Source organism: Spermophilus citellus (genome assembly GCF_964194105.1).
Source record: "Spermophilus citellus genome assembly, chromosome: 12".
Lineage (NCBI taxonomy): Eukaryota > Metazoa > Chordata > Mammalia > Rodentia > Sciuridae > Spermophilus > Spermophilus citellus.
This window is the reverse complement of record NC_138198.1, coordinates 40,882,900-40,895,005: the sequence shown is the minus strand read 5'-3', so window position 1 is coordinate 40,895,005 and position 12,106 is coordinate 40,882,900. Positions and strand designations below refer to the sequence as shown.

Genomic DNA, 12,106 nt, shown 5'->3' with positions numbered 1-12,106 from the left:
CTGAGTTAACTGTGTCTTATGCACTTGTGTTTTGACTGTGATGAGGTCAGGTGTAGAATTTTCCATTTGTGAGTTCATACTCATTCCAAAAAAGTTTTTTGGAGCATTTTGGGTTTCAGATTTTTGGTTTAGGGATGCTCAATCCATACAAACAATGAATCCGTGAAATCCAAAATTTTAAAACATAATACAGGGCTGGGGCTATAGTTCAGTTGGTAGAGTAGTACTTGCCTTGCATGTACAAGGCCCTGGGTTCAATCCTCAGCATCAAAAAACAACATAATACAATTTATAATCATTACCAAAAAAAAATAAAATGCTTAAACATTAAATATACAAAACATGTCTAGAATTTGTATGCTGAAAATTACAAATCTGATGAAAGACACTGATAAAGATCTGAATAGAGAGATCTACCATGTTCATGGATTGGAGAGCTCAACATAAAGATGTCAATTATCCCCAAATTGAGCTATGGTGCAATTCCTATGAAAAGCGCAGCAAGGTTTTTTCATAGACATATATAAGCTTATTTTTATAGTGAAAAGTATAAGTCATGGAATAGTTAATACAATCTTGAGGGTATAAGACAATAACGTAGAGGAATCACTATAACTATTGAAAAAAAAAGATGTTACAAGTTCTCTATTAAGAAGAGAACAAGTCAGGTGCAGTGGCACATGCTTGTAATTCCAACGGCTTGGGAGGCTGAGGCAGGAGCATCACAAGTTCAAAGCCAGCCTCAGCAACTTAGCAAGACCCCAATCAACTTAGCAAGACCCTATCTCAAAATTATATATACATATATGTGTGTGTGTGTATATATATATATATATATATATATATATATATATATATATATATATATAAAATATGGAGGGCTAAGGATGTGAACCCCTTGGTTCTATCCCTGGTACCAAGCAAAAAAAAAAAAAAAGAGAGAGAGAGAGAGAGAGAGAGAGAACAAGATGAATAATATAAATACTTATTTTATAATGAGCGCATCTTAAACCATCCTGGACCCAGAGTTCTTTTCTCCATGTATTCCCTCTGTTGGCTGATGACGTCACTCATATGCCCATTCATCAAAGTCAAAAGCCATCCTATGCTTCTTCTCTATCACAGTTCCCCTTCTCATTATAAGCCAATCAGTATACAGTCAGATTTACCTTGGAAATGTTTTTCTGTGAGTCCTTCTCCACTTCTGTTACCACTGCCTAAGCAGGGCATCATATGTTGCACTGATGTGGATGACTTCATCAGCCTCCTCACTACTCCCTTACTTCAGACAGTAAGTTCACCCTCACATTACATAAAATTATTTAAATATGGAAAATTAAGTATGCCACTTCTCTTTTTAAAAACGTTCAATTCCTATCCATCAGAGGCCAATTCCTCAGGCCTAAATACAGGGCCTATCACCTCTGCAACTGTTATCACACCAGTCATTCCTGACTTTATCCAAGGAATCACCAAAATACTGTAAGTTGTCTTCATACACTGCTTTTACAGAATTTTCTTCTCTCTTACTTGCCTGGCTAACTTCTACTTGTCTTTCAAGTTTCACTAATAAAGCCTGAAGGAAATAGTCCTCTTCTGTGCCTCCTTCTACCCTGCATTTACCATACTTTCACACATTTCTAAACAACTCCTCCATACCCAAAGTTGTTGAATTATAACTTTTAAAAGCACTGGGGTGTAATCTTGTACATTTTCCCTTCTCCAGGACCTGTCACAGTGGATATTCACTACCACCTTTGTTTAATTAGCTAATGACTCTGCCTGTTAGTTGTATACCCTGCTCCTCCCGCAGGTGTCCTAAGCCCTAGCCCATACCCAGCTCCTCTAGTCATTTGCCTACCTATGTTCTTCTCACTGCCCGAAATGCCATTCATCCGTTTTTTATTCTAATACTCAGCAAGAAGAATGAAGTTGTAAATAGTTTTTCCTCTTCGTTCTAATGAAGCCTTCTCCAGAAAGGGCCAGTTTAAATACTGCCATCCTTTTATGACTTCTTTGATCTACCTAATCCTATATACTCTTGGAACTTCACATATAATTCCTGTAAAGCATTTACTTGCATTATATTGCTTTTCAAAGGCAAAAAAAAAAAAAAACCCTCTTATTCTTCTTGGTCCAAATTAAGGGTCAATGAAGATAGCTGAACTGAACAAAGAGGTCTGAGCTGAGATAAAATCAAGCAGTAGAGGCAGATTTTAACCATATGATTCCAGTGATCTATTTGAAAAGAGTGGTTTAGAATCTCTTAGGATATCTAACAAAAGAAGCATCCTCATCTTTCTGTGGAATTTAAGATACAGATTTTTGAATAAAGCTAAAAGAAGTAGGAAACAACTTTTCTCCAGAGTCTCTCAAAATTATGATTCATGATGTTGTGTTATTGAGTTGCACCTGACTTTTGGAGCACAGTACCCCTGATCCTTAACTTAATCCTTGTAAGTGAATAATTATGAAAGCATTATGGTTTCTAAGTTTGCTTAGAAAACTGTTTCTAGTCAACCAGTATATGATTGTAATACTCAGCATGAAGAATGAAGTTGAACACTGTATGTGCTACACATAGTCTTTTTGCCACTTATATAAAAGCTAAAAATTTCATTTTCATTTCACGTGACCCACAGTTAGAGTACATATTGAACAGAAGCCACTAAAGATGCATTTACTAAAAATACCTATGGTTTTGTTAGATTCATTTTTCTGACAACCAAATGTATTTGAATATTATTAGCATAATCATCTCTTTTGAAATGAAACTCTTTCCGAAGTAAAGAAATCTTATAGTGAAACTGAATGTACGTAATGTTTGCCTGAGTTTTAGATTCCAGCTTCCTGCACAGCTCATCAGATTTTATCTGATGCAACTGTGATCTTTTCATGTTTTCAATTTTCCCTATATTTAATAGTATGCTAATAATAAAATTTAATATTTTTTAAGAAGAAAAGCAAAACTAAAATCCAGGAACTAAATGATTTCCTTTTTTTCCTCAGATGTTTGTCTAGTCCTGCCTCTCAAGTCTTTCTCTGAAGATTTATACTAATAGCTTTCCTCTTCGGCTGCATTACTGTATCACAAAATTAACTGTATCACTTAACTGATGCTAAGTTAACACTGAATGATAATCATCTAGAGGGATGGTAATAATTTTCTCTCCTACAATTGTTATCAAAATGGAAAGAAATTAACATTTACTGAGTACCCACCAGAAACTGTGCAAGATATTTCCTTATTTACTAGTTCATATTTACTGGTTACTACCTAGCTCCATGAGCTAAATATTATCTTCATCCTACAGATAAAGAAACTGAAAATCAGAAAAAAATAACTAATTGAAGGTTTCCTAAGTGCTAGGTGTCTGCAGTCAAATCTAAGCATCTTGACTTATAGTTCAGTGCTTGCAGAAACTGAATATTGTACTTTGGAAAATTACTTATAGTATAAAGATGTCAAAGAGACTTAAATTCAAATGAAGAAGATGGGATAGGGAGAGTTTTGCAAAGCATTTTAAAAAAAGGGTAAGTTGGGTAAGTTGGGCGGGATTTATATACCAAACATGTAGAAGTTGGGTTTATCTGTCCAATAAATCTAATCAGTTGCTCCAGTTAGCTTCTAGCTAGTAAAGTTGGACATGAATTCTTCTCAGATGCCCTGTATGAGCCACAGAGAAGGTCTCCAATACTTGAGGTAATAATCTTCTAAGAGATTCTGAAATTACTACTGGGACCTGGCTGAATTAAAGTACAGGAAAAGCTTTTTTTAAAGAAAGAAAAATGTCTCAACTCTAACTCTAGGAATGAGATGATTCTATGATGACAACACAACACAGAAGCCTACTTTCAAATCCATCATTCTGTTGTTATATGGCTAACAGAAATGTGTTATTCTTTACGCAGTAGAATAGAATACTGCCCTTTTTGAGCTGAAGAGTAATATTTGAGACAGAAACCTAATGAGCAGGCAGGCTGTTCATTCAATGGGTCTTCCACATTCTATTCTTTTACCAAATATCAAAAAGCATACTTTCACCATATCTTACTGTTCCACAAAAATGTCTTTAAGCTTTATTGTTATATATCAAATATTAATAAAGAATCAAATGAAGTATCCATTTAACAATGCTTCCAAGAAAGCTGAAATAATTACAGAGAGACACCATATTAATGGGTAGGAAATCTTAGTATCATAAGAACATCAATTTTCCTGAAAGGTATTTGTAAACTTAATGATTACAATAAAAAATCCAACTACACATACAAAAAAGTGCTAAATGGCTCTTCAAATAAACTGAATTTAACTATTATGGAAAGCTAAGATTTAAGGTACTGAAAGAATAAAGATAATTTAGAGAACAAGAGTGTAGAAAACTAGAAATAATTTAGAATAAAAATGTGATTATTTTAAATAAAATAATCAATTATATTGAAAAATGATACTTCTCAGAACAGAGCAAGATAACAACATGTGAAATATGAGAAAAAAGTTCAGAGATTTAAAGAATTAATACAGAAATTCTAAACTTTGAAAATTTGGCATGCAAAAAAGAACAAAGAAAATGGAATAAAAAGATGCCATTGTTAAAGAAATAAGAAGACAGAATTTTCAAAACTAAAAAAGAATAAGTCTTCAGATTATGACTAGCACAAAAAAGAATCAAAGATCCACAATAAGACTCAAATGTCACTGTGAAATTTCAGAATACCACAGATGAAGACAAACCCTTATGAATTCCCCAAGAGGAATGTGAATCGGATTGGCTTTGGGCATCTATTTAGCAACACTAAATACCAGCAGACTGTGCTGCAATGCCATATGTGTGAGATGACACATCTCCTACAGTCAGAGATGTAGAGAGTTTGCTTTCTATTCATCCTGACTAACAAAGTTACTTGAGGAAATATTTCCAACAAAACAACAGGGCAGAGAAGAATGGAGACAGCATGAAACCCAGGAAAAAGATCCAGTGTAATAAAGTAGTAAAGGAAAGCTTGCATACAGCAGTACTTCATCAGGCCTAGAAATAATTAGGATAAAAGGCTTCAGGATAAAGACCTTAAGAATACAAATGACTCAACAGAGGACAACATGCTAATAAGAATTAATAATAGAGTGAGATTTATTATAAAGTGCAAAAATCCAAAAGGGAAAAAAGCTAAGAAAGAAAGTCATGACTGAACTGTGAACTGAACTGAACCATGCAAATATGAACTATGGATGGAGTGTTAGAAAAGAGAACTTATTTGACGATGCTGAGAACTCCCAGAACTGGCTGAAAACTCATGAACATTCAGAGAGGTTGTCCTAGCCATACTTAGCCTAGGACTAAACAATGTATACAAAATCATAATAATCTAAGTGCTGGTTTTGGCCTTCAAACTTCAGAGCCAACCTATGGACAATAATCTGATTAATGCAGGTCTTAAAACAGAAGAAAGAGTAGGTGTGCACTAATGTTAATACCACACGTTACAAGGACTTAGAAACATATGTAGACTACCAATGGACCAAACATTAACACTGAACACTTTCCAGTGAAACAAGGGAGCAAACCAAAAATGAAGATAGCATGGAATCCTGGGAGGTGGATCTAATAGAAGAATAATGATTTAAAATTACAAAAGTAGTTGATAGACAAAACATAATAATAAAATTAGCAAACACTGTATGAAAAAGGGAAGGAGTAATGAAAGGAGACTAAATCCTTCTCTTTCATAATAGATTTCAAATTGTGTATAGTTGATAGAATTCTGGCAAAATAATAGCTATTCCAATGTGGAAACACTTCTGCTACAGTAGAAATTAAATATAAACCATTGCAAAATAAACAAAAAAACTAAGTTTATTTATCTTTTGCAAAACATAGTTGAGATGTATTTATCATATTATGTAAGGTTCTTTATGTAATGACTAATGCAAAAATCAGGATCTTTATGTACTAATGCAAAAATTAGTTCGAAAAATAGGAACCCAAAACTTCTTCCATTCCCTTGGTTGGGATACCTAGCATAAGATAAAATGAAGTGGAAAACTCCAGCAATCTGTCTCAAAAGGATTTCCACAGAAGAAAAAGCCCTACTGAAGAGAAGTTCAAATTTTTAAAGAATTAGAAAATACATAAAGAAACCATTTATCACAAGCCAAGAGCCAGAGGAAACACAAGTAGAAGGATCAGCATCCCCAAGTACAGGAGTTACTAGAGCAAAAATGCCATTCAAAAAGGTTTTTAGAAGTGTGATAAAAGTATTAGAGAAATGAAGGTTAGAAATTACAAAGAACAAAATACAAATGAAATGATAAGGTAGATTTGAAAGAATCAAATACAATTTCTAAAAAGAAAAAACAGTCTTTAAAAATTGAAAATTCACTATACGAGTTAAACAGCAATTTCTGAGACACAGATGAAGAAATAATGAGGAGCTATACGGAAGTTCTGGGCTGCTCAGACTGAAGGTGAGCAGAGGGGAGAGCGCAGGGCTTGTCACACTCTCTTCTGTACTATTTGGACTGGTTTAATATTATTACTTTGAGACGCACTATTTTAAAATAAAGAATGCATATGTGTGTTTTACAAAATTTACTTGAAGACAGTATTCTACATCATTTAATGCTGTGTATGTAAGGACTCTTGTGAGAATTGACTTCTCAAATTCATTTATAGGAAATGGGAATCCAAAGCCTCTCTCCCTTTGCCTTAGTTGCAAGAATTCAAGAATAATTTTAGAGTTCCCCAGTAGTGACTCATTATAAATAATCTTTACTCCTCACTTTAATTTTTTTAGCTGGGCACAATGTCTCACTCCTGTACTCCCAGCAGCTCAAGAAGCTGAGGCAGGAGAATTGCAAGTTCAAGGCCAGCCTCAGTAACTTAGTGAAGTCCTATGAAACTGAGTGAGGCTCTGTCTTAAAATAACATATATAAAAGGGCTGGGAATGTGGCTCAGTGGTTAAGTGCCCCGGGTTCAATCTTCAGTACCAAAAAAAGGATAATTTTTCTTCTGTCTTGTTTTACATCTATTTCTTTTTAAAGTCTCTTGAAATTCCTTTTGGAAGATGGAGGCAGTAAATCAATAATAAGATGTCATAAATCATAGACTCATTACTCCTCCAAAATGGATTCAACTTACTTAGGTATTTATATTGACTTAAATCTTTCTCTAAAGTGTATATGTTCTTTAAAGGGTTTTACAGATACACAGATAGGTGTAGGAGCAAATTTACCTTTTACAAAGTTTCTAACTGTGGAGTGGTTCCAGTTGAGACAAGGTAGCAATAGAGGAGGGCAACCCCTGCCCAACAGGCTCTGAAGGGCCCCCTGAGTGTACTCAACTTGGAAAACTGCTTCTGCAGTGACTCTCAGTTATCCAATGGATAAGAAGTCTGATTGTTCTCACCACAAGATATGAGGCTCATGTCTTTATAAATCTACACTTACAAGGGAATTAAGTGATGATAAAGGAAAGGAGAGAAAAGATTAGGAAAAATTCAAGATTTTGTTTATCAGTTGTACTTAACACATTTTCCTGCTTCTCCTTAAACTCACATAAAAAAAAGCATTGTAAGCATATTCACTAAAAAATCAATCTAGTAACATTTTTAAAAATTATCTTAAGTATTAAAAACAACTAGATAAAAATCAAGATATCAAATTTAATTTCTTACATTGTAGAGACAAGGCAAATGTTAACATCTTGTGTACTGTTGAACTCCTTCACGATCCTGAGCCTTTCCTCTGATTTTGTACTTCCATCAAGTCGCCGGTAATCCAACCCAGATGCCATACAGTGTTGCTGGAGCACGTCAAGCAACTGGAGGAAAGACAGGGAGGGGGACAAATGGGAATTCTTGGTTTATGAGTTTCTTTCCATCACAGACGTTAGACTTACTAAGTATTATTGGCGCTCGTGGTTTCTTTCTTAAAATTCCATGAGCAGTAAATATTTCGAGAGCCAGGTGTAGTAGTGGTAGAACACTTGCCTACCACATGCTGGGCCTTGGTCTGGATTCCCAGCATCGCTAAATAGATAGATAGATAGATAGATAGATAGATAGATAGATAGATATTATTCTTACATCAGACCATATATTTCTTTCCATTTTTCTGAAACTGGCTTTAATGTTCAGAAACCTTTGCTTAAAAAACGATCAAAAAGATCATCTACTCTTTTGAAAACTAAAACCAAATAAAAAGAAATTACTAGTTAAATGATTTATGTAAACATGTTACATTATTAGTATTATTTTCTAAATTCTAAAATATCTCAAGTGTCCCAGAGAACACCTTAATCATAAACATGCAATCAACAGAAAATGAAAATCTATTTTTGAATTTAACATCTGACAGTAGCCCCTGATATAATTGAGATTTAAGTGTCTATTTGAAAACCTCAAGTTTTTTACCTTGTCACCATTTAATACTGTATGGAAGACAGAAAAATATGGCTGTAAGCTATTATGTCCCTTCTGCTTTATGTCTCAGAAGCCAAGGCTGGGCATATCAAAAATACATATCAGATAAAACTCACCTTGGTGGAAAAAGAGAAGAGAAGAACCTTAGCTCTGTTTTTTTGGAAATGATTTAAAAGCTGCTGAAGAACCTGGAAATGAACCACAGAACATGAGTGAACCAGTCCCAGCTGAAAATACACTTTCTACATATGAACATCACTTGAGAATTTCTTAAAAATTATTTTTATACAGTGCTAATTTTAGTCATCTTTGCTAATTCCTTTTATTTTATCCAAGTTAGAGAATTATTAAATATTACATCAAATGTTATTCATCATCATATTGTCAAGAAGGAGGTAAAGTTCCCCAGAACTTTTTTCATCTCATCTGGTTTCAATAAAAAGGAAGCATTTTAGGTTATAGGATGCATTTAAATGGATTAATTTAATTTCGAAAATACATGTTCTTTATACCTATAATACATTAAGAAACTAAATTATAGAAAGCATATCTTTTAGGAAGTATTTATGCTGTCTCTAGATAGATGTAATGGAATGTGTACAATTACATCTAGGTTCCAAAAGTCTTGATATTTATTTTCCTAGACTAATCAGTCCGATATACACCTCTTCTCATTTTCTCCCCTTTGTTTCTCTATTTATAGTTAAACCCTGACTTCCAGATTGGATTTTGACCTCAAAATGCCAATAATCTGTCCCCACACACGAAGCATTTGGGGAGGAAGCAAACTTCTAAAGCCTTGAGTCTAATAGTAATGCTGTTATTTTTAAACAGACATTTCCACATCTGGCAATGACAGTTTCAGAACACCATGGAAAAGCAACCCACAGAGGGGGAAACATGAATTTTCTGAATTATGTTTGAAGTTTTTCTTAACTATGAAACAAACACTTAAGAAATTTTATGCATTCAATGATAAATATTCAAACTTTTAAATAAAAAAAATTTTACAACCAATAAAACACTCTCTTAATAACTGAGCAAGTGAAGAATATGCTGTGCTGTTTGATTCCTATTGCCAATCTCTCAAAAAAGCTGTGAAGATTTTTTAAAGAAATCTACTCAGATAAATAATCAAATGGTAAATGAAAATGTTACTGCTAAAATCAACATTATTTCAATATCTGAAGAACTTAAAAAGTAAGTTTTAACTTGCATTTAGCTTTATAATTAATAAAATCACGAATCCCATAAACTATGTACATTTGAACTTCATGTAAGACACAATCACTAGCTAAAAGCAGGATTAATGGCTTGGCATCCCTGCCTCCACTTTGCATCTGTTTCCTTTGCTGGGAGTCTCCTGGGACACCAGGAAAAGGTCTGATCCCATAAACATCTTGTGATGAGCAGAAGCTATTCCTCATGCAACATCAAGTTTTGTATGGAATTGGGGAGGAAGAAAGTCACCTCTGAACCAATCCTGAAATAAGGATGTACAGACCACACCTGATCACAATCACCTGCTTTGATGGCTATGAAAAGCCTCTAGGTAGCTTGGCAAACCCCCCAACTTTAGCCTTCATTCCCTATTTTTAAAACTTCAGGGCCATGGACAGGGGCCTCCTTGTCTTCCTGGTGCAGCTGCACTGATTAAAGTTCCTTTCAAGTTTTTTACCATTACCTTTTCAGTTTGGTGTTTGCAATGAGTAGATGGGCTTGATTTACTGGATCCCCAGAGTCAGGCCTCTGGCCTACTATTCTAGTAACATTACAAGAAAAAAAATCACTTATCATTATTACTATGGCACATTTGTAACAACTGATTAAGGATATTAATATATTAATACTGAAGTTTGCAGTTTACATTAGGATTCATTCATTGTGTAGTATGGTTCTATGGGCTTGGAAAAAACTGAATCATAACATACACATACACACACAATTATAGTATTATAAAGAACAGTTTCACTGCACTAAAAATTCCTTGTACTTCACCTATTCAGCCTTCCTTCCTCCAGAACTCATAGAAACCACCTTTTTATTGCCTCTATAATTTTTCCTTTTCCAGAGTGTTATATAGTTGGAATCATATAATCTTTTCAGACTGGCTTCTTCCATTTAGCAATATGCATTTAAGGTTTCCCCATGAAATTCATGGTTTGATAGCCTAATTATTTTTATTGCTAAATGATATTCCATTGTATGATGGCACCAGTTTGCTTATCCATTCACCTACTGAAGGGCATCCTTGTTACTTCCAAGCTCTGGCAATTATAAATATAGTCATAGAGGTTCTTGTGAAGATGTAGTTTTTAGCTCATGAAAACTCATTGATTTAATTTGTTTTAACTCAATTGGGTAAATACCAGGGCCTGTGATTGCTGGATCATCTGATAAGAGCATAATTAAGGTATTATTTTTTAAAATTTAAATTTTAAATCTTTACTAAATATTTAAATTTAAAAGCTCAAAAATTTTTAAATTTAAAAGCTCAAAAATATTTAAATTTAAAAGCTCTTTGTGAGAAACCACCAAACTATCTTCCAAAATGGTTGCACCACTGCATCCCACCAGCAACAAATGGGAGCCCTGGTGCTCCACACCCTCCCCAGCATTTCATGTTTTCATTGCTCTGAATTGGGCCATTTTAATGGGTGTGCAGTGGCATCGTGTTTTATTTTGCAATTCCTTAATGGCATATGATATTGAGCATCTTTGCATATGCTTATTTGCCACCTGTACATGTTTTTGGTGAGATATCTATCCAGATCTTTGGCCTACTTTTAATTTGGGTTACCTGTTTTCTTACTGTTGAGTTTTAAGAGTTCTTTTTATCTTTTGAACACCATTCTTTATTGGTTTGCAAACACTTTCTCCTGATCTGTGACTTTTCTTTTCATTCCCTGAAAGAATGTACAAGGACAAGAAATCTACTCTTATTGTTTGGGGTGGTATCATTACATATTAACTTTAGGCATTTTCAAAAGCCATAAGAAAAGTGAACACTTTTAGATTGGAGATCTTCATTAAGCTAATTTAAACAAACTCACTAAATAAATAACTATAAATTAAGATCTCTTATAAGAAATTTAAAAAATGACAATACTGTCAACACATGTTGAAGCCTTGATAATATAGACCCAAAGTTTTATCACTTAGTTGTCTTCCACAGAACATGACAACCTACCTATTTTTTTAAAAAAAGCCTAAATTTGAGAGGTTCACAGCAAAGGTAATGTGGATCTAACTTTTCTCAACTTTGCCAGACAGGCCTAGAAAAGTGAACTTTGTGTGATTTGAGCAACACTTTTTTTTCTGTGCCCCTCTTACTAAGTGGCATTCCCAATGGAAGAAAACTGAGAATTCTTACCAGGTGAATGAGTGAAACTTGTGACTATCCCCTGAATGGTAGCTGAAATAAACAATAACCTTAACACTCAAGATAAAGAGCTGGGTCATGAGTATAATTTTGAGCATATGAAGACTATAGCAGGCATTATGTTCAGAGTCCTTGTAGCTGTACGTTGACCTGAGATAAGACAAGCAGAACCTGAGTCTTTGACACCTCAATTCAAAAAGAATGTACAACTCAATTACTTGGAGTTCTTTATGCCACAGGCAATAATTCTATGGTAAACCAATAGGTTCAGATCACCAAATCAATATATCACCAGATGATGT

At 34.1% G+C, this 12,106-nt stretch overlaps 1 protein-coding gene across 1 annotated transcript in view; it reads right to left on the bottom strand.

The window, feature by feature from the left end:
* Window positions 1–12,106, bottom strand: part of LOC308631617 (DNA excision repair protein ERCC-6-like 2) — a gene marked incomplete at its 3' end in the record, with an annotated part of 87,033 nt that overhangs the window by 39,963 nt on the left and 34,964 nt on the right. The window contains 2 exon segments of the mRNA XM_081263000.1: window positions 7,676–7,821; window positions 8,539–8,610. Coding sequence (XP_081119126.1) covers window positions 7,676–7,821; window positions 8,539–8,610 — 218 coding nt within the window.